The 24,342-nt window shown below is 39.2% G+C and overlaps 1 protein-coding gene across 3 annotated transcripts in view; it reads right to left on the bottom strand.

Annotated features, from left to right (window-relative positions):
• NRDC (nardilysin convertase) overlaps window positions 1-21,609 on the bottom strand; it is a 101,532-nt gene extending 79,923 nt beyond the window's left edge. For 2 of the 3 annotated variants that reach the window (XR_015726239.1, XM_045799558.2), the window contains exon 1: window positions 21,089-21,609. Coding sequence is in view for 2 of the 3 variants with exons in the window: in XM_045799558.2 (XP_045655514.2) it covers window positions 21,089-21,432 (344 nt within the window). In the remaining variant the exon portion in view is untranslated. The remainder of the gene's footprint in view (window positions 1-21,088) is intronic. The other variant, XM_045799559.2, reaches the window with a different exon arrangement.
• Window positions 21,610-24,342: the final 2,733 nt, after the last annotated feature.

The following is a 24,342-nucleotide window of genomic DNA, read 5'->3' on the forward strand; positions in this document are numbered from 1 at the left end:
TAATTACATAAACTGTCATTATGTGCCCCCAAACCATGTAGCCTCAAATATTTATATGTATATAAGATGTCGCTCCTTCTCTAAGAAAACTTCTCTTCCTCTAGCTTATGCAATCTGTCTTCCTTTATTTGGTTTCATTTTCCCATTGCTCCTGTACTGGCACTGAAGACTAAAGTAGATTTTTCAAACCATTCCAACAATTAAGAGTATGGTATTATTCTATAATAAAGTGTCCACCCATGCATTTTTATTTGTTCCTTAACAAGCTAATCTTTTGTGAAGCAATCCACTTATAGTCACTAAAATTACCAGTTAAGAGCTCACATACTGAAATCCAAAAATACTTGAGACCACATGGTGGATATGGGGAGGGTGATGACAAGTTACATAGTTACAAAGTAAGCCCTCCCAAATACCCTCTTTTAATCTAAAGAGCCACTGTCTGTCTAGATCTGGAATTAACAATTTAAGTCTAGTGCCTTAGTCATTAATTACTCTACAGCACATTTGGAATTTAAGACATCTTTGCAGTTTAAAACTGCAGGCCTGGCTCAAGAAACCAATAAAAGCATTAAGTACTGTTATGCCGAAAAAAGCTTTAAAAAATCAAATCCCTGTTTAGCACTTTGCCTGTAATTCTAGGCCAGCTGCAGCTCTGAAATTAAAAGAGCCCACACAGTAAAGCTGATATGACCTGCCCGAGTCAACTTAGGCCTTCTTAGGCCCAAGCTCCATCGGTTTAAAGCTAACCATACAACTGTTTAAAAACAAACAAAAAAACTGCATGGTACAATATAGCTCCTGCAAATAAACAAGCTCAAAAAACCCACATGCCTCTTTACTTGTTAAGACACAATACCAAGCCATCCCATTTAAGACTCACCAGAAGTACATTTTGCTCCCCAAATGGCACTCCTTCCCCATTTCTCAAAGTTCCTTCGCTATGGATCAGCCGTTAGGTTATTAGGTGTGACTGAGCATTTTAATAATGACCCCACTTATTAACCTGGCTAATCTTCCCACAAGAGTTAGAGACTATTTCTCCTGACCCCTTGAGTCTAGGCTAGGTTTGTACGTTTTGTCCTATACATTGTAGTGAAACTGATGTGTGAGTCCTGAAGTCTAGGCCTCAAGATGTCTTGCAGCTTCTGCCTTTATTCTCTTGGGACTCAGCTGTCACGTAAAGTAATACAAGCCACACTGAATAAGGAGAGATAGCGAGCAAAGAGAAGGCCCACTTTCTTGTTGTCCTCACCAAGGCCCAAACGTGATTGAAGCCATCTTAGGGACTCTAGCTCCAACCAACCCACCAAATGAATGCAGTCACACAAGTGACCCCAGGCACAAAAAGTGCCCAGTTATCCCATAGAATTTTAAGAAGTAATAAATCATTGTTGCTTTGAGTCACTTAAATTGTGAGGTAAATTATTACACAGCAATATTAATACAATAGGAAAACACAAATGGTTGAGCAATACCATTTCTGAATATACATCCAAATGAATTTAAAGCAGGGACTCAAAGAGGATTTGTGAATCAATATTCACTGCAGCATTATTCACAACAGCTAAAAGATGCAAATAAGCCAATAGTCTATCAACAGATGAATGGATAAACAAAATGTGGTATATACATACAATGGAATACTATTCAGCTTTAAAAAGGAAGGAAAAATCGGGACCCCTGGGTGGCTCAGTTGGTTAAGCATCTGCCTTTGGCTCAGGTCATGATCCCAGAGTCCTGGGATGGAGTCCCGCATTGGGCTCCTTGCTCAGTAGGGAGACTGCTTCTCCCTCTGCCTGCCACTTCCCCTGCTTGTGCTCTTTCTCTCTCTCTGACAAATAACTAAAAGAAATTCTGACATATGCTACAACATGGATAAATTTTGAAGATACACTAAATGATGTAAGCCAGATACAAAAGGACAAATATTGTACAATTTCACTTTTATGAGTTACCTAGAGCAGTCATATTCACTGAAAGAATGATAGTTGCCAGGGGTTGGGAGGGAAGAGGAAATGGGGAATTATTGTTTAATGAGTTCATAGTTTCAGCTTGACAAGATGAAAAGTTCTGAAGCTGGATGGTGGTGACAGCTGCACAACAATGTGAACATAAACAATGCTACTGAACTGTACACTTAAAAATTATTAAAATGGTAAATTATGTTGTGTATAGTTTACAGTTTTTTAGATTACTTATTTGTTTTTTTTTTTTTTTAAGATTTTATTTATTTATTTGACAGAGATAGAGACAGCCAGCGAGAGAGGGAACACAAGCAGGGGGAGTGGGAGAGGAAGAAGCAGGCTCCCAGCGGAGGAGCCTGATGTGGGGCTCGATCCCAGAACGCTGGGATCACGCCCTGAGCCGAAGGCAGACGCTTAACGACTGAGCCACCCAGGCGCCCCTAGATTACTTATTTGAAAGAGAGCTAGCGAGCACGAGTGGAGAGGGAGGGCACGAGGGAGAGGGAGAAGCAGACTCCCTGCTGAGCAGGAAGCCTAATGGGGAGCTGGATCCCAGGACCCCGAGATCATGACAAGCTGAAGGCAGACGCTTAACCAACTGAGCCACCCAGGCACTCCTGTTTACCATATTTTTTAAAGGCTCCTCTCAGGGCACCTGGGTGGCTCAGTTGGTTAAGTGTCTGACTCCTGATTTCAGCTCACATCATGGTCTCAGGGTCCTGGGATTGAGCCCCTCACTCGGCTCAGAGTCTGCTTGAGATTTTTTTCTCCCTCTCCTTATGCCCCTCTCCCCACTTGCACGCTCTCTCTAAATAAATAAATAAATAAACTCTTTAAAAAAAAAAAAAAGCACCTCTCTTCCCCACTTAATTTCAGAATCAAACGAGAAAGATACAGAAAATAGATAAACGGGGAGGAAAATGTCAGCCCTATCTTTGAGAAAAAGGTAGGTTGAAGAACATGGCTTGAAAGTGGTTTGGAAATGGCTTGCTGACACTATGAATTAAAGTTATCCACCAGAACAGAACTATTTTCCCCCAAGACAGAGCTTATCCTGCACTCAGTTTACTGTATTGGACAAGAATACGCCAAAGCACTGGCTGGCTGCAGGCTGGAATGAAGCAAGAGATGAAGAGGTTAAACTGAGCATGCCCCAGTTAATTCTACTGCACTCATTAATCAGATAAATCACTCCTCCAGTGAAGAGTAAAAGGTAGAGAAAGAAGCTGAGTTTTTTGTGCCTTGAGGTAAGGGAAGAAAGATTCCACCTGGGTCCACTGCAGACCCCTTGACTGCAAACCTCTCACCTATGTCCCCAGCCCGTGCTGGCTCTCAGAGTTTCCCATAGTAAAGTCCCTCCGCACTTCACCAGTTCCTTGGTATCATATAATAGTTTCAAAAGAAAACAAAGGGGAACTAGAAAAAAAAAATTTTTTTTCAAGAAAATTTCCTAACACTGAAGAATGTTCATTCTAGACTGAGGAATAAAGGTACGACAAAACAGTTGATCAATTACTTGATGTGTCTGATCACAGTTGGAGAAGTATTAAAGCTGGCAGAAAAGGTGGAATTCATATTAGATCACAAAGAGCACTAAACAAAAATAATAATAAGGCATCTTAGATATGACACCAAAAGTACATACAACAAAAGAAAAAATAAACTAGACATCAAAATTAAAAACTTTTGTGCTTCAAAGAATACTACCAAGAACAATTTTGTAAATTATTTAATGAGACCTGTATCTAGAATATACAAAAACTTATTACTACTCTTATTACTACTCAATTAAAACAAAAAATAAAGATGAGCAAAGGACCTAAATAGACATTCTCCAAATAAGATACATACAGTATAAGACAATAAGATGACCAACAAGCACATGAAAAGATGTTCAACATCACCCATCAGGGAAATGCAAATCACCTAATAGGATGGCTATAATCAAAACTACAATGAGCTATCACCTCACACCTGTCAGAATGGCTAAAATTAACAATACAGGAAACAACAGATGTTGGCAAGGCTGCCGAGAAAGGGGAACCCTCTTACACGATTGGTGGTAATACAAACTGGAGCAGCCACTCTGAAAAACAGTAGGGAGCTCCTCAAAAAGTTAAAAATAGCAATTTTACGATCCAGCAATTGCATTGCTAAGTATTTACCTAAAGGGTACAAAAATACTGATTTGAAGGGATACATGCACCCTGATGTTTATAGCAGCATAATCAACAATAGCCAAATTATGGAAAGAGCCCAAATGTCTAAACGACTGATGAATGGATAAAGAAGATGTGGGGTGTGTGTGTGTGTGTGTGTGTGTGTGTGTAATGGAATATTACTCAGCCATAAAAAGGAATGAAATCTTGCCATTTGCAAGAACAAGGATGGAGCTAGAGAGTATTATGCTAAATGAAGTAAGTCAGAGAAAGACAACTACCGTATGATTTCACTCGTATGTGAAACAAAAGAGATGAACATGGTGGGGGTGAGAGGCAAACCATAAAACGGATTAAACTATAGAGAACAAACTGAGGGTTGCTGGAGGGGTGATGGGGAGGGGGATGGGTTAAATGGGTGATGGGTAGTAAGGAGGACACTTGTGATGAGCACTGGGTGTTATTATGTAAGTGATGAATCCACTAAATTCTACACCTGAAACTAATATCACACTGTATGTTAACTGGAATTTAAATAAAAACTTGGAACTACAAAAAAAAAATTGTAACGAGTGTTGGTGAGGATGTAGAGAAACTGGAATTCCCTTATACTGCTAGTGGGAATGTAAAACAGTACGGCCACTCTGGAAAATAGTCTGAAAAATCCTGGTTAAATCTATCCCTATTTCTTATATATCCCAAATAAAAACAAGTTCACACAAAAGCTTATACATGTATGTTCATAGCAGCATTACTCATAATAGCAAAAAGTATCCACCAACTGTTGAATATATAAATAAAATGTGGCATATTCATACAATGGAATATTACTCAGCAATAAATGAAGTACTGATACATGGTGAAACACAGATGAACCTTGAAACCATTATGCTAAATGAAAGCAGCCAATCACAAAAGATGAAGTATTATATGATTCCGTTTATATAAAATGTCCAGAATAGGTAAATCTAGAGAGACAGAAAACAGATGAGTATTTGCTTAGGGCTGTGGAGGTGGGAAACTGGGGAGACTGACAGGTAAGGGGTGTGGGATTCTCTTTTGAGGTTATAAAGATGTTCTAAAATTGTGGTTATGGATGCACAACTGTAAATATACTAAAAGCTACTGAGTTGTATGCTTTAAATGAGTGCATCGTATGGTATGTGAATTATAGCTCAATAAAGCTGTTCTTAAAAATAAGGCAATTAGGGGCACCTGGGTGGCTCAGTTGGTTGGCCTCGGACTCTTGGTTTCAGCTCAGGTCATGATATCATGGGTAGCGGGCTGGCCTGCAACAGGCTCAGCGGGGAGTCTGCTTGAAGACTCTCTCCCTCTGCCCCGCCCCCTACTTACATGCTCTCCCTAAAATAAATTTTAAAAAATCTTAAAACAACAATAAATAAGGCAACTCAAGAAGGAACATGTAATTATAATAGAGTACATGTCTCAGTATAAACAACATACTGAAAAATTGGGATGTCTTTTTTTTAATTTTTTTTAAACAGTTTTTAAAAAAATCAATGAAAGAGTATTTCATGATACATGAAATTTTCTAAAATTCAAATTCCAGTCTCCATAAAGTTTTATTGGAACACAACTGCACTCATTCATTTACATATCTTCTCTGGCCGCATTCTCCTTACATTGGCACAGCTAGTAGTTGTGACAGAGACACATGTGGCATTTTCACTGCTGTGAACTGCTGTTCCATGCCCTAAAAATTGCAGCAATGCACTTATAACTCACCAGCATTTCAAGTGCCACATGCATCACTGTAGTGCAACTTTTTTTTAAAGTAGCAATACATATTCATCTTATCCAAATAAGGAAAGGGGAAAGTGGAATTTGAATCTTACACCGTTAGTGTGGATTCTGTTATCAAATAATAACAAAGGATTACGTTTATTATGTAGTATTACAGCTAGGCTAAAAGAATAAAATATTACCAAGACTTAGCATTCATCACAATATTCACCACTCACAAGAAAGCAACAATCAGAAAAATTAGAAAATTTAAAATGAAATACCTCATTACAGCAGAATTTCTTCACATAAATTAAAAATGAAAATGAGACTGCAACCAAAGTAAGTTTCTGAGTGGCATCACTGTTGGCCAAGCAAGGAAAGCTATTTACCAATTATGAGTTAGACTGTAGCAGCTGGAGAAATTTATCCAGAGAAAATAAACTTGCTTAGGACTATTAGCCTTTCTTGAGAACTACTGCTCAAAGATTTGAGGAGTTAGTAACAGTACTGATAAGCAGTTAAAAACAAGGCAAATGGTTTCAAGATTTTGACTCTTGATGTGCCAAGAAATGTTACCAACATCTCAGCTGTTTACTTGAGTAGTCAGTGCCAAGTTTGAAGTGACTGAGCAATTAGCCTCCATGAATATTCTGCAAGGAAGAACTATATATATATATATATATTTTATTTATTTGAGAGAGTGAAAGCAAGAGAGATCACAGAGAGAGAAACAGAGCCCAATGCAGGGCTTGATCCCAGGACCCTGAGATCATGACCTGAGCTGAAGGCAGATGCTTAACCAACTGAGCCACCCACGCACCCCTACAAGAATATTTTCAAAGAGGTTGAGAAAACATGAATGCGCTACAACTGGAAGTGGAATCTAATACATATTACTACTACTGTTGGTAAAAACTTGTATGGAGCAGGAAAAAAGGTTTAAACAAATTTACCTTTTGTGAGGTGTTTCAAAGCCTACAATTATTCATTGTCTTATTCATCAGCAGTACTTTACAGAAAATATTTGAATCGTGTATTAGTGAGACAGTAGTGTCATTTACTCTTGAAGACTTTACAATAATCAGTTCTGTGAATTTTTTTTCAGAAACAGAAGCTGAATATCTTGAATTACCTTACTATAGAGAGGTTTGATGGCTTAGCAATGGGAACATTTTATTGCAATTTTTAAGTTCCAGGACAAGATTGAAATTTTTGTGAAAAAGAACAGCCTTCAACCACTACTGTCAAACCAAATGGCATTGGAAGTTAGCTTTTGCTGAAGGCTCAACAGTGTTTCTTAATGAATTCAACCCAAAATTACAAAATAGCACTTATGCAAAACATCTTATGGTAAAGTCATTTCAACAACTAATGTTATCTGAATCACCCGTAATGGCAAGCTGCTTTATACACTTCCTGTGCTGTCAAAAGTTAAAACAAGAAGCCATATCTCCATTCCCACACAAATTTGCAACAGTATGTTTTCCAAGCAAACTATAGTCCCAGCAATGTTTTTCAGGCCCTGGTGCAAGCACAAAGGAAATATCCATATTTCAAAATCCTTTTAACTGTGTAAAGACTCCAACTAACTGAGGAGTTTCCAACTAATTTTCAATCAGAAGTGATTAACCTGCAACGTAATGACACACTAAAGGGCAAAAATATCACAAGGATCTAACAGAATTGTATAAATACCTTCCAAGCCACGAATATGCTAAATTAAAAGCATGTACTCAATGGACTGATACCAGTATTTGGCAGAACCTGTCAGGATGAAAACATATTTTCAGAGATGAAAAATAATGAAGTCTCATTACAAACCAGTATTAACAGATGCACAGTCGCAATGAACTTTGATAATGAGAAACACTGTGAACCCCCCCAAAAATGCTATCCCAATAAAAAGAATTCTACTCTTCTCACTAGTTGATCTGTACTATCAAAAAAGTACTATCACGGGGCACCTGGGTGGCTCAGTCGGGTTAAGCATGTGCCTTCGGCTCAGGTCATGATCTCCAGGTCCTGGGATTGAGCCCCACATCAGGCTCCCTGCTCAGCAGGGAGTCTGCTTTCTTTCTCCCTCTCTCTCTCCCCCTCTCTCTCTCTCCCCCGCTCTGTCCCTCCTCTCTGCTCGTTCTCTCTCTCAATAAATAAATAAATATTTTTTAAACAAGTACTATTACTATATTTTGAACTTAATAAAAATTTTACTTAAAATTTGCAGAAATCTAAAAAAATTGAAGAAATTTGTTTTCTTCCTTGTTATAGAAGTACCTACATAATATCTTTAATTTTGCCTCTTGATTGACAAAGCCTAAAATGTTTGTTATAGAGCCCTTTACAGAAAACATTTGGTGACTTCTGGGGTATAGACTTCAAAGATGTGCTTGAACAACACAGTTGTACATATTTTTATAAAACAGTAATAAAATTAGATCCATACCCACATATAAAAGCAAAACTGTAAAACCTCTAGAAGAAAATAAATCAGATGAAAAAAGCACAAACCATAAAGATGCAGAAATCTGATTAAATTTTGAGATTTTATAAACAAAGGGTGAAGATAAGTTTATATAGACTTAGAGAATATATTTGCAACTCATATAACCAATAAAGGATTCAAAATATATAAAGAATTCTTACAAGTCAATTTTAAAGAGGAAAAGAAAGAACGCCCTCCCACCAAAATGGACAATTCATAAAAGGAGAAATCCAAATGGTCAGGAAACATGAAATAATGCTTGATCTTATTAGTAATAAGAGAAAATGCAAATAAAAGAACTTTTTAGAAGAGAAAAATAGGGGCACCTGGGTAGCTCAGTTGGTTAAGCATCCTACTCTTCATTTCTGCTCAGATCATGATCCCAGGCTCATAAGACTGAGCCCCACATTGGGCTCCACAGAGGGAATGGAGCCCGCTTAAGATTCTCTCTCTCCCTCTCGTTTTGCCCCTCCCCCTTCACTCACATGCTCACGTGCTTGCTCTCTAAAAAAAATAATAAGAGAAAAATAATTCCTACAGATCAGATTCTCAATAATTTTTTTTAAATCTAAAAATATCAAGAGTTGGTAGGAAGGTATAGGAGGAGGAACCTTAATGCTCTGTTGGCATAAGTGTAAAATAGTACAGCCTATTAGAAGAGTACTTTGGCAACGTCTAGTTAAAAATTAGTTGTTTCACTTATAGGTATATAAACTCTCAAATGTGTGCCCAAGGAGTCATGTATAAAATGTTCACTGAACACTGGGAACAAGTTAAATGTCCAACAATCAGAGAAAAGATAAATGGTTGGCATAATCATAAAAAAAAACAGAAAACTGGGAATAATCTAAATGACCAGTAACAGGAAAACAGATAAATTGTGATGTATTAATACAAGATATTACTAAACAGCATTTTTTTTTAAAGATTTTATTTATTTATTTAACAGAGAGAGAGAGACAGCCAGCGAGAGAGGGAACACAGCAGGGAGTGGGAGAGGAAGAAGCAGGCTCATAGCGGAGGAGCCTGATGTGGGACTCGATCCCATAACGCCAGGATCACGCCCTGAGCTGAAGGCAGACGCTTAACCGCTGTGCCACTCAGGCGTCCCTTAAACAGCATTTAACATAGAGAATTATACTTATGAGCACTGAAAAATCTCAAAAGCAATGTTAAACTAAACAAAACCAAAAAAAGGTTATGAGACATCTAACATGACAATTTCTATTTATATGTCTTAAAATATATACTGTTTACAGATAAATGTATATTTGATAAAAAGTATAAAAATATACATAGGAATGGTACATATATCTAACTGAGATGGTGATTAATACTGGGAAAAGAGGGTAGAGAATGACATGGGAGGAACAGTTATAAAGTTTCAACTGTGTTGGTTGTGTTGGTACAGTTTTATTTCCTAAAAAAAATTTTTTTAGGGGCACCTGGGTGGCTCAGTCAGTTAAGTGTCTGCCTTTGGCTCGGGTCATGATCCCAGGGTGCTGGGATCGAGCTCCGAATCGGGTTCTCTGCTCAACAGGGAGTCTGCTTCTCCCTCTGCCTCTCCCCCTGGCTTGTGCTCTCTCTCAGTGTGTCAAATAAATATTTTTTTAAAAAATTCTTTTTTGATCTGAAACAAAAGTAAGAAATAAAATGATTAAAAAGAAAAAAAAGACTGAAAAATATATCTTTATGTAACAATCAGGCCAGAGGTGAAAAGGATAAAGGAGTCAGAGAAGGAAGCAAGACTATAAAACAGGCAATAATCTAGGCAATGGGGATACAGCAGTGAACAAAAGAAACTCCTTGTTCTCACAAACCAGTAAATATATAGTATATCAAATAGCAATAAGTGCTTTGAAGAAACATAACTGTAAGGGGGCGCCTGGGTGGCACAGCGGTTAAGCATCTGCCTTCAGCTCAGGGCGTGATCCCGGCGTTATGGGATCAAGCCCCACATCAGGCTCCTCCGCTATGAGCCTGCTTCTTCCTCTCCCACTCCCCCTGCTTGTGTTCCCTCTCTCGCTGGCTGTCTCTATCTCTGTCAAATAAATAAATAAAATCTTAAAAAAAAAGAAACATAACTGTAAGAACGTACAGGGATTGGGAACCTGAGTAAAATTGTTACTTTATATAGGGTGCTATTTAAAGCCAATGAAACTGAATGAGATAACACAGAGAGCAAAGAAAGACAGGGCAAAGAGGCCTGAAGTCTAAGGCCTTGGCACTCCAAAATTTAGAGGTCAAGGAGATAAGGAGGAATCTTCGAATGAGGCAGGAAGAGAAGTAGAACAGTATTGATTGACCTGGGAACCATCTGAAAACAGCATTTCAAGAAGAAAAGAATGATTAACCGTGTCATATGATACTGAAGGGCCAAGTGAAATAAGAACTTGAGAACTAACCAACTGTAAAGGATATTGGTGATCTTGAAAACAGCTATTTTGATATAGCAATAATGGCAAAAGACCACTCTGAGTTCAAGAAATAATGTGTCAACTATACATCAATTTAAAAAAAATTTTTAATGATGCTGTGGAGCATAGTAACGGCAATGAAAGATACAAATATTAAATGAAAATAATTACAAATTAAAATGGACATTCTCAACAAAAAGAAATAATGGGGCTAAGTGAACTGCAAATTTCAAGTACAGACAATCCTTTCTTTAAGATTTATTTTTTTATGAGAGAGATAGAGCATGCACATGTGCATGTGTGAGTGGGGGGAGAAGCAGAGGGAGACTGCAGGCAGACTCCCTCTGAGCATAAAGCCCCACTTGGGGCTCCATCCCACGACCCATGAGATCATGACCTGAGCCGAAACAAGAACTGGAGACTCAAATGACTGAGCCATCCAGGTGCCCCAAGTATAGACAATTCTTATAACAAGCTTTGCTATAAAGAAAAACCAAGAAACTTGAGTAGATGGAAGGGCATAATTCAGAGGGGATGTGGAATAAGGAAATGTCTTTTCCCTGAAGACAGGAACAATTATGACATATTTGTGTACTCATGGAAATGATCCAGTAAAAGGGAGAAACCGATGATGCAAAATGGAAGGGGAAAAATTGCTGGAGTAATTGATGGATAGTATCAATAAAGGGGATGGAAGCTAGTGCACAAATGGAGTGATGGGTTTTAGACAGAGGTACAGGGGTGCCTGGGTGGCGCAGTTGTTAAGCGTCTGCCTTCGGTTCAGGGCGTAATCCCGGTGTTATGGGATCGAGCCCCACATCAGGCTCCTCTGCTATGAGACTGCTTCTTCCTCTCCCACTCCCGCTGCTTGTGTTCCCTTTCTCTCTGGCTGTCTCTCTCTGTCATATAAATAAATAAAATCTTTAAAAAAAAATTAAAGAATTGTTAAAAAAAAATAGACAGAGGTACAGATATGTGGGGCGCCTGGGTGGCTCAGCCGTTAAGCGTCTGCCTTCAGCTCAGGTCGTGATCCCAGGGTCCTGGGATCAAGTCCTGCATCGGGCTCCCTGCTCAGCGGGAAGCCTGCTTCTCCCTCTCACACTTCCCTTGCTTTTGTTCCCTCTTTCACTGTCTCTCTCTGTCAAATAAATAAAATAAAAAATCTTAAAAAAAAAAAAAGGTACAGATACGTGACTTATTAGTAACAGAAGAAAAGACATGCAAAGACTCAAAGAGACAAAGTCCCTCCATACAAACATTTCGAAATAAGGGGGAAAGATAAATTAACTTATAAAAATATAAAACAGCTTGAAAAAAATTGCTACAAGGGTACATAAGGGAGTAAATAACTCACCTGCAGGAGGGGAAGACTGAGGTAAGAGTCAGAAAGGATTCACTGGGGCACCTGGCTGGCTCAGTCAGTATAGCACGCAACTCTTGATCACAGAGATTACATACATTCATACATAAAAGGATTCACAAAGGAGGTAATGCTTCAACTCATAAGGCAAAAGTAACCAAAGAGTACAGCATGTGCCAAGAAAAAGAGTACAAAACAGCACAACAGAAGATAAAGCGAGAAAGAAACCAAAAATTGAGGGGCTTGGAGCTTATCTGTCATGGTAAGACGTATGCTTAGATGGAACCAACTGAGAGAACACAATCCATTTACACTAATCAGTGCTCCGTACCTGCTCAGAATGTTTTCATAAAATAGCATTTTAGGCTATCGTGTAATAAGAGTACTACCTAATAGGGTTACTGTAAAGATTAAATGAGGTAATCTACATAAACTCTTTATAAGAGGACCTAGTACACAGTAAGCACTCAACAAATACCAGTTATTATTTGAAGAATTTTTTTAGTATAATAATTTAGTATAATAATTTTATTAGTAATAAAAATATAAAATCTCTCTGAACACCTCTTCAAAGGACCAAGTTAACTTTTCAAACTATAATGTACGTCCAACCCTTCTGAACACAGTTAAATTCTGGTCCAACCATATAATGGAGCCCTCCCAGCCACACCGCCCCCCCACCTCAAATACCTGAAAGGGTCTATAATAAAGGGCCTATAATCTACTCAGTTTCCTGTAAGTTGAATTGACTTCCTTCTGGGAAACAGTATGAATATGAGGTCTATGTCAGAGTGGAAGTCCCAGAATAAACCAATCTTCTTGCCTGCCAGGTCTCCCAATTAGAGAATATCCTTGAAACAGACCAGATCACCAGAGGTTACCCTACATACCTACCAAACTCATTATGATTGGGTTCACTCCCAAAGGACTCTGTAGGGAATAAACAGACTTCTTAGGTAAGGAAAATTTGACAATCTATCTTTTAAAATGGTAATGATTAAATTATGGTATACCTACACAATGGACCACTACATAGACAAAGTATATTGAAAAACAATAAGAAAATGTTCATGACCATTTTTTAAATGTATATCAAAACAGTATGGTACTGACACAAAACAGACACATATATCAATGGAACAGAATTGAGAGCCCAGAAATAAACCAATGCGCGCTTATATGATTAATCTATGACAAAGAAGGCAAAAATATACAATGAGGAAAAGACAGTCTCTTAATAAATGGTGGTGGAAAAACTGGACAGCCACATGCAAAAGAATGGAATTGAACCACTTTCTTACACCATACACAAAATGGATTAAAGACCTAAACGTAAGACTTAAAACCATAAAAACTCCTAAAAGAAAACACAAGTAGTAATCTCTTGTGCATCAACCTTAGCAATATTTTTCTGGATATGTTTACCCACGTAAGGGATAACAAAAGCAAAAATAAATGGGGACTGTATCAAACTAAAAAGCTTTCACAGAAAATGAAGCCATCAACGAAACGAAAACGCAACCTCCTGAATGGGAGAAGGTATTTGCAAATGATACATCCAATAAGGGGCTAACATCCAAAATAAAAAACTTGTACAAGTCAACACCAAAATATAATCTGATTAAAAATGGGCAGATGACCTGAATAGACAGGTTCCAAAGAAAACATATAGATGACCAACAGAAACATGAAAAACCATATCAAAACCCAATGAGAAAGCACCTCATACCAGTCAGAATAGCTAAAGACAAGAAATAACGAGGCAAGGATGTGGAGAAAAGGGAACTGTTGTGTGCTATTAGTGAACGTGTAAACTGGTGCAATCACTATGGAAAACAGTATAGAGGTTCATCAAAAACTAAAAATGCAAATACCAAAGGATCCAGTAATTCTACTTCTGGGTATTTACCCAAGAAAAATGAAAACACTAATTCAAAAAGATATACACACCCCTATATTTGCTGCAACATTTACAATAGCCAAGATATGGAAGCAACCTAAGTGCCCACTGATAGATGAATGGATAAAGAAGATGTGGTACATACAAATGGAATATTACTCAGTCAAGAAGAAGAATGAAATCTTGCCATTTGTGAAAACATGGATAGACCTACAGGACATTATACTAAGTGAGATAAGTCAGACAGAGAAAGATAAATGCCATATGACTTCACTTACATATGGAATCTGAATAACAAAACAAACAACAACAAAGAAAAACAGACTCATGAAGAAAAACTAGTGATCACCAGAGGGGAGATGGTGGAAGAAGAGGTGAAACAGGTAAAGGAAATTAAGAGGTACAAACTTCTGGTTATAAAATAAGTAAGTCACGGGGAAGAAAAGTACAGCATTGGGAATACAGCCAATAATATTGTAACAATTTTGTGCACTGACAGAACTATACTTATCATGGTGAGTATATGACAATACAGATAATTTGCAAATCACTATGCTGTACACCTGAAACTTATATGTCAAGTATACTTCGGTTAAATATATATACACAAATTATAAATGCATAGAAATAAAGGTTACAAAAATGTAGTTATAAGCGGTTAATGCTGGATGGAATGATTATAGGGGTTTTTTAAACTTTCATTATCTAAATTTCCTACAATGACCATATAATAACTTTTATTTACTGACTGATCTTTCTTCATTATTAAAAAGTAAACAATACAAGTAAAATTCCTTCTACCTTTCCCTAGAGAAATAAGCTTACTATCATTCCTAACCATCTCTGTACATATCTAAACATAAAAAATTACATTTTAGGTAAACATATAATGGGAGGTGTTATTTTTGCCTTTTAAAAATGGAATTATACAACATATTTTGGGTAGCAACTAGCTTTTTTCGTTCAACAATAAAACACAGGACATCTTTCCATTTCCGTTTCCATATAAAACCATTTTTTATAGCTACATATTACTGTCATTATATAACTATATAATAACTTAATCTTTAGCCAACTAATGGACAATAAAGTTGTCGATTTTTTGCTTTTACGAACAGTGCTACAAATATCATTTAATTGGGAACATATTAAAACAATAACATTTGATTGCTAACTATCTGCCAAGCTCCACAAGCTTCTACATGAATTAAACATACTACATTACTGTACATATTATTACTACTTGTATAAATTATTTTCCTCTATAACCTACCTCTCCTGTTTTCCTTGAATACCAAGTAATTATTTTTTTTATCTAAAAATGTAATCTAAAATATTTAATCTAAAAAATTTCTGGGGCACCTGGGTGGCTCATTCGGTTGGGCATCTGCCTTCAGCTCAGGTCATGATCCCAGGTTCCTGGGACCGAGCCCTAAGGTGGGCTCTCTGCTCAGCGGGGAGGGCTTCTCCCTCTCCCTCTGCTCCTCCCCCAGGCTTGTGTGCTCTCACTCGCTCTATCAAAAAAAAAAAAACAAAAAAAAACAAAAAAAAACTTAAAAATAAATAAATAATAAAAATGAAAAATTTCTGACAGAATACCCCCAAGAGTTCCATGAAAACATCTAGCATATGAGCACTCATGTATTTATACATTCTACAAATATTATTTGAGAATCTACTATGTGCTGGAAACTACAAGAGGACATGGTCTCCATATTCATGGGTTTTTAGCCTAGCTAACCTGAGTTAGTAAGGGGAAAGAAAAAAGAAGTAAAAAAGGGAATACGTCAGTTAGAGAAAGACTAGTATATATCAGTGCACACCATTCAATACACAATTATACTTTTTTTTTTTTTTAAGATTTTATTTATTTGACAGAAAGCACAAGCAGGGGGAGTGACCGGCAGAGGTAGAGAGAGAAGTAGGCTCCCCGCTGAGCAGAGACCTTGCTGCCAAGCAGAGACCTTGCTGCCAAGCAGAGAGCTCGCAGCCATGGACTTGATCCCAGCACCCTGGGATCATGACCTGAGCTGAAGGCAGACGCTTAACCAACTGAGCCACCCAGGAGCCCCTATAATTACTTCTTAAACCAGTCTTGCCTAATGCTATGGATCTAAACTATCTTTAGATTAATCTTCTTAAAACACTGGTTTACTTAAGTCATTTTCATGATCAAGAACCCACAACTTCTCTTATTTCCCAAATATACTTTACTCATTCTCTACATTAGCTATTTCAATCTTTACCACCAAAGGCTTCCTCTGTTGCCCACCACTTGCCCCACAAATTCTTTAAAAACCACTTAAGTAAAACTCCAGTGCTTACTTTACAGAGCAAAAGGTCTATAAAGCAAGAAGTCTTTCCATACCGAAGTGCCTGATTCCATACTCTTCATTACACCTTCCTTCATTTTCTAATGAGATTTTCTGTTTCTGTAAAACCAATCCCCTCATGAATATTCTTGACCCTGTGACCTCACGAAATCATCTAAGGATCTTGTTCTCTCTATTATCTCCTGTATCTTCAACCTCTTTCACTATTTTTTCCTCAGGCAATATAAACATGCTCATGTCTCTTCTGTCTTGAAAAAATTCTCCCTTGACCCCATATAATACTTTATCCTAAACCTCATCCACTCCCCTTTAAAATTTCTCACTTTGTAACTCACTGTGATCTAGCTTCTGCCTCCCTACCATTCCTTTGAAACTGCTTTCACTGGGGCCAAATAATTTCTTGGGTCTCCACAAGACTGTTCTGTTCTTACATCACCGGACTTCTCAGAATAATCTAATAATGAACTACTTAAAGCATTTTCCTCCACTGGCTCCTCATTTTAAAAGGGCGGGGGGGGGGGGGGAACACTAGCATTTTCTCCTGCTTCCTGACTGTTCCTTTTCAATTTCAGTATTTATGGGTTGCTCCTCCTTAAAGGTCCTCTGCCTTAGAGAGATTAACATGCTCAAGGTCACATAATAATGGAAAACTAGGTACACAAAGGACTAAAAATGCCACACTTTACACATTCAAGCACCTATTACATCTAATGCCTTTGTGCTTCAGTATCTATCTGCTCCCTAACTCTAACAGTAGTCTAGATGAACTAGAATTCTTTTTAATGGGCTAGAGGTCTTTTTAATGCTAAATCTTATTTCCAAAAGAAATATTTTAGTTAAGAATGGTCTTCCTATTCTTACCAGCCCATCAGCCCACATTGAAGAAATCAGTCTAAGGAATGGTAACAAAGATACATTTATTAAAGCCATATTAGTATTCACAAGATTTAATGTTTTTCAACCATAGAAGCACTCACTTTGTTAAGTGAGCTTGAATCTCACAAGGAGTTTGTCTCTACTTTACAGGACTAAGAAGGTACACCTGAAATCAAGTTTTAAATTCAGGTATCAGAACAAGGAGTTGGATGGTGTCAAGTTCCTAGAATTTATATAGATATAAGTACATGATTTCTTTTGTAGCTCTCAGATTCTATAATCTTACCAATAAAGTGTATATATACCACACTGCAATTGCTGCCTCATATACGAAAAAAAGCATTACTATTCCAGGGGGTTTTAGTTGTAAAGATCAAGAAATAAACCCATGTTCTTCCCATCCAATACGAAAGAAAATGTTCTCTGATGTATATTCTGATATCTGAGATTTGCCTAAAGCTTCTGTTCAGAAGTGTGTCACCCCACTCTTTGGGAAGCCAGCAAATGTTCACTTGGACTGTGAACATCCTTCTTTCTGCTCATAAGCACATAAGTAAACAACACTCAGGAATAACCTGTACCTTATTCAGCACACATCCATTATTTTCTATGGTATACTGAGAATTTATTAATATAACCATCTTCTCACTTATAACAGTGTGAACAAAATTTAAAATAAAAAAGCTTGCCCTTCAGAAGCTTATAAGCTTTTTCATACTGTTCTTCATCCCTCCTCCACAGAAAAACACAGGTCTTTTTACAAACTGATTAAACATCTTTTTTTAAGATTTTATTTTTGGGACGTCTGGGTGGCTCAGTCGGTTAAGTGTCTGCCTTAAGCTCAGGTCATGGATCCCAGGGTCCTGGGATCAAGCCCCACCTAGGCTCTCTGATCAGCGGGGAACCTGCTTCTCCCTCTGCCTCTCCCTGCCACTCCTCCTGCTTGTGCTTCCTCTCTCTCTGACAAATAAATAAAATCTTCAAAAAAAAAGAAAAAGATTTTATTTTTAAACAACTCTACACCCAACATGGGGCTCAAACTCACAACCCCAAGATCAAGAGTCACATGCTCCACAGACTGAGCCAGCCAGGTGCCCCAGTGTTTTATACTTATATAAGTTAATTCAAACTTCCTAAATCCTCTTCATTATTAAAATAATTTACTATTTAGACTGCACTAAATAATTCTGTCCATCTAGAATTTCCACTTTACACCAATAAAGATTTGAACAGTAGTTTCCAACCTGAAATTCCTTAATTCTTGCAGATGAAAAGGAAATCAACACTTACCACTTACACAGATCCCTAACAAAACAGAATAGCTGTCCTGCAGGTATGTTTAACATTTCAAGAAAGCTGAATACAAATTACACATATACATAAGTAAAATTCCACAGGCTACTACTTAATAACTGCAGACTGGCATGCAAATATTTTCAGGCATTATTTCCCCATAATATTCCTTCAATCAGGTCTGCCTCTGGTTCTTATTCACACATTCAAAAGGCATATAATTATAATCTGATAGATACGTACTGTAACGGACCATGTACAAAATCCTACGGAAATACAGTGAAAGGAGGAATTGGTTCTACGTGCAAAAACTTCACAGAATATCTGAGAGGGTCCTGGAAGGGTAATTCAGCTTTCCAGCTGTAGATGCCTCGTGCCTGTTTCTGACTACAAAAATTCACAGAATTTCACTTTAGGTTGGATAAGTCTTTAAAGATCATCTAGTATTGAGGTTTTCCAACTTTATAGTCACAGAATCCTGGGGTGCCTGGGTGGCTCAGTTGGTTAAGCGTCTGACTCATGATCTCAACTCAGATATTGATCTCAGGGCCATAAGTTCAAGCCCCAGCACTGGGCTCCATCATTGGCATGGAGCCTACTTAAAAAAAAAAAAAAAAGTAACAATGTTTCTTTATAAGTCTATTTGAAACTTGCAGACCTGCTCCTTTTGAAAGGAGAAAGTTACTGGAAAACACTGTTGTTCTAACCAACTCCATTCATTTTAAAATAAGTGAGACACTAAGAACAACGATTTGACAAAGGACCACATCAAGATAGAAATGCAACAATATATTCAAAGAATACCCCTGAAGTATTACCTCTTCAGTCTTTCCTAATTTTCCCCCTAAATATAGTTTGTAACTCCTTATATTATTCCCCAATATATCTAGCATATACGTTCATTATGGCTTCTATAAAACTTGAGTGCCCCAATTTTACCCCCATTTTTTTTAACATAGGTGTGTGTGTTGCTCTTCTAAATTGGAAGCTCCCTGAAGGCAGGGACTGTCTTACTCATTTTTGTATGCACAACACCGAGAATAAGTTATACTCAATCAAGTTTTAGAAAAGATTTAAGATAGTGCAGCGCCTGGCACACAGTAGGACTTAAGCATTTGTCAAATTCGCCAAAATGAAGTCATTAAATGAAATATCTAAAGCAGTTAAAACAGTATTTGACACATAGTGTATATTCTATAAACACGAGTTGTTATATATAATTTTATATAGGCACAAAAAACTGAAACTGTTACTCAACTTTTAATCTGGAAAGTAAGCACCTTTTATCAAGGTTTCAATTTACTCATTTACATATTACTAATGCAACCACTCTCATCTTCCATGAGAAAAAGAGAAAATTTAGCCCCCCACAAAGATCTCTTGACCCAGCAGCCTGCAAAAAATAGTACAAAGAGTTGTGTACTGTTAATCTCTAGACTTGGGGGTGAAAGGAGAAATTAGGCCAGTCTTAAATTGGGGCTAACACTTCTTTCTAGACCTCAGTTTCAGTCATTTATCAAATGGGAGAAATGGGGAGTGGAAAAGATCACCTCCAAGGCTGTCTCCTGCTCTAACACTATAGGGGCTTTTAAGAAATTGGGTACTAGAATCCTTCACCTTCCAACCCAATATGAGTAAGAACATTATACAAATCAGTAAATTGTACACTGGATTTGGTGTCAAATGGACAGGGTTTTCATATCAGCTGTTACTTAGCTGTGTAATTCTAAGAAGCCAACTCTCTGGATCTCAATTGCCTCAACCTGGAAAATGAAGTTGTTGGACAATATGATCTCTCTTTACAATTCATCATAGTCACAACATTCTATGAAATAAGCTACCTCTGAAAGAAATATTCAGGTGGGGGCTGAGCCACCAGTTATTAAAGATGTTCAGAGGATTCCAGCATAAAAGTAGACAATTTCAGAATTAGAAGAAACCTCTCAAGTCTTCTATGACTCACCCAACTGATCAAGTCCTCTCTAACAAGACCTTGGAAGAGATTCCCCCAAACATTCTAGTAAATTAGGAACAACCCATGGAAACGAGCCACTTCATCTTTGGCCAACTATGACGTCCGAGCTCTTTTACTGAAGCCACACCATCCTCTAGCAACAGCCACCCATCAGTTTTACCCCTTTCAGCCACGGGCACCTAGAATACTTCTGGATAGTGATAATATGCCCCTTAAATATCCTCTCCAGAATTAAAATTCCCAACTCCTTCAACTTTCCTTCATAATACCAAGACTCCCTCACCATCCAGCTTGCCTTCCAAAAAACCCTCCATTCTTGCTTTAGCCCATGTCAAAATTACTCGAACAGCTCTTCCCATTCTGACATCCTGATTCCTCGTAGAACGCAAGACTTTGCACTTGTCCAGCTGACACCACATGGAAGCCCCTAATTGCCCTTGCCACTTCCACCCAAGGAAGCACCTGGGATGGGAAGTGTGCCCCTGTCGCTCCTTTGGAAGACAGAGACAAGAAGTGACGGCGTCAGCAACAGAGAGGCCCGCACCCGGCTCTCCTCCCCTGTCCAAGCCTCCTCCCTCACCGGTATTGCTTGGGGTCGCTGGGAGACTTGACGATCTCAGGGTCTCCGGCATTATTAATAGGCCCCCTCCGTCCCTCTTCCTCAGATTCATCAGCTCCTAGACGGGCAACCCGGCCGCTCTCGCCCAAATCCTGTCCGTTGGGCTGCAGGTCAGGACAGCTGCAGGTAGATTTCGCCTTGTTCCTTCCAGGCATAGTCAGAGTAGGAAAGGGTCTGGCAGCAGCCGAGTCTTCGCACTGACCCCGCGCCTGGATTCTCCACCGCGCCGCGAGCTCCCGCCCGGCCTCACACCACAACTTCCTCCCGGTGGCACAGACTGCAGCAACCGTGACTCTCCTCAGCATTCACCACCAAGCCGGAGCCATGGGCATCCCGCTTGCCAGGGACCACCTCCTCCTCCTACTCCTCCAGCCGCTCCTCCTCCTCCGCGTTCCAGAGGCGGCGGCGGCCGGCGCTGGTGCTGCCGCAGCCGCTGGGGAGGACAGGCCTGAACCCCTCCCCCAACCTGGTCTGCCTCACGCCAGCTTCCCTCATCCCCCCGCCCTCCCGGCCGCCGATGACGCTACGAATTCTAGCCAATCAGGAGGCAAAAAGAGAGGTCACGCTCATGCAAACAACCAATGGGAACAGAGAATAAAAGGGACCAAAGAGACTGGGCCGGATTCTCGGAGCACCTGGAAACCTCGGGTGGGCGGGGCGAGGAAGAAGAGGCGGAGAGAGTGGCGCGGAGGACGACGGGAAGAAAAGCGCTTGCGCCGCGTTTATGACGTAGATGGGGTGTTGGTGTGAGGCAGCTACTGAAAAATAATCCGCGGCTCTTAAAAAAATATTCCCCTGATGAGAAAACTGAGAAGCTGAAATTTCTAAGTCCCCCCCCCCAATTATATATTTTTTGTATTCTGCCCTTCACACCCGGGGCGTAGCCTTCAGCCGTGACTCAGCACGCAAAAAGCGGAACGCCGGAAGTATTTTTCGGGGCCGGATGGAAGCTGCGAGGGAGTGACCTGAGCTGTATGCCAGAGATAGCGGTTGTGGTTCTCCACCTTATCTCCTGGAGAACATTGGTGTATTCCCCCTCAGAGCCTAAGAAAGTGCGTGAAAGACTTTTCACCCGACTGTAGAGATAATGGTAACACTCTATATAGCAGGGCATGCATTTATTCATTCAACCAATAAATTGAGCCCCTAATATGTGCCAGGTACTGGTAATACAGGATACTGGGAATTACAAGAGAACTAGTAGGAAAGACATTAAACAAGGGCACCAACCTTTAAATTTATCATCGTGAAAAGCCATAAAAGGAAATTTTTAGTCTAGTCAGAGAGTTTCTTTAAACAGTAGACATTTAAACTTAAGTTTGGGGACGCCTGGGTGGCTCAGTTGGTTAAGCAGCTGCCTTTGGCTTTTGTCTCCTGTCATGATCCCAGGGTCCTGGGATTGAGTCCTGCACTGGGCTCCTTGCTCAGCAAGGAGCCTGTTTCTCCCTCTGCTTGCCTCTCCCCCTGCTTGTGCCCTCTGACAAATAAAATCTTTAAAACAAAATAAATACATAAACTTAAATTTGAAAAATGTGTGGAATTGGTATATAATTTATAGAAATAAACTTGTTCAAAAGCTCTGAGAAAGCAAGTCAGTATGGCTAAACTGTAGTAATCTGGGAGCAAAGGGGAAGTGAGTCAGTGGCCAAGATCACACAGAACCTTCATAAGAGTAAAAAGAAGTAATTGCTTTGTCTATTTTGTGTATCGCTGGATTTCTAGCTTCTAGAATAGCGTCTGGCACATTAAAGATACTCACTAGGGTGCCTGACTGAGTCAGTACAGCATGTGACGATTTTGGGGTTGTGAGTCTGATCCCCACATTGAATGTAGAGATTACTTAAAAAAAAATTAAAGATACCCACTAAATAATGGTTGAACAAATGAAACAGGAAGACAGGATCACAAGTGTTTCCCAAGTAGAGGCTCCTGTGTGAAAAATCGGATGGTGGAGGTGAGGGCAAGACTAAAAGTAAGAAGAAAGAAATCAGTTAGGAGAATATTAAAGTAATATAGGTAACAAAGGATAGTCAGAAGAAAGGCGGACAGGGACAAGGGGCCTCTGCCCTAAGAGGAAACCACCTTTCAAAAGATTTTTTTTAAAAGATTTTATTTATTTATTTGACTGAGAAAGACAGCCAGCGAGAGAGGGAACAGAAGCAGAGGGAGTGGGAGAGGAAGAAGCAGGCTCCAAGCAGAGGAGCCAGACGCGGGGCTGGATCCCAGAACGCTGGGATCACGCCCTGAGCCGAAGGCAGACGCTTATGACTGAGCCACCCCGGCACCCCCACCTTTAAAAGGATTTTACACCACCCTGGAAGGAGCCCTCCGCCCTTTCCCAGCTGATACATAAATGATAAAAACCTGATTGGGTGACAGGCACAGGGAGGATTAATCAGATTAAACCACCCCAACAACAAGCCCATAAAAATCCCTAGACTTAGAAACTCCTGTGGCAATCCTCCCAGGTCTCCTTGTAGTATCACTCAATAAACTTTGCTTTGCTACCCACCACTCTTCCTCTGGTCTACCTTTTTCATTCTTTGAAGCAGTGTGACCAAAAACCATGGGCACTGAAAGAAAAAAATCCTGTAACATAGGCACTAGAAAATGGTAATTTGGATTTGAGGAGTGATAATGGAGATGGAGAGTTGTATACAGATACGTCATATATTTAGGAGGTGGAATTGACTGGTTTTGGATAGTAATTGATTTAATGTGGAAGAATAAGAGAAAGGTGTCAAGTATAACTCCATGGTGGCTTGTTTTTTGGATGAGTATGAGACAGAGCAGAGACTGGACTCAAGTCCTCTAAACCTTGACTGCAAAATCCAGTGTTCTTTGGCTTCCTCCAGAAGGAGGGAAGGAGGGGCTAACTCTCTACACCTCTTGAGTAGCATATCTAGCAGGAATGCAGAGGGAGGATGCTTACCAAAAGGAGGACACTTACTACAAAAACTGGTGAAGACTGGTCTGTGCCAAGATGGACCCCAGTGCTGAACTTTCACCAACTTTTTCCCTCATTATAATACTAAAAATCCTGCTGGGGGTGGAGATTTAATATGCCAGTTAGCCATGGGACACATGAAAAAGCATGACCTTTAAATGTGCGGGTACTAATAAATCCCAGCCTCTACCTGCTTAGACATCACCCTTTTCCCCCCTAAATTTCTTTAAAATAACTCTCCCTGACCTCTCCTCATGGAGTGAAACTG

The sequence above is a fragment of the Ursus americanus genome, chromosome 12, assembly GCF_024610735.1.
Source record: "Ursus americanus isolate L20-20 chromosome 12, mUrsAme1.1.p, whole genome shotgun sequence".
Taxonomy (NCBI): Eukaryota; Metazoa; Chordata; class Mammalia; order Carnivora; family Ursidae; genus Ursus; species Ursus americanus.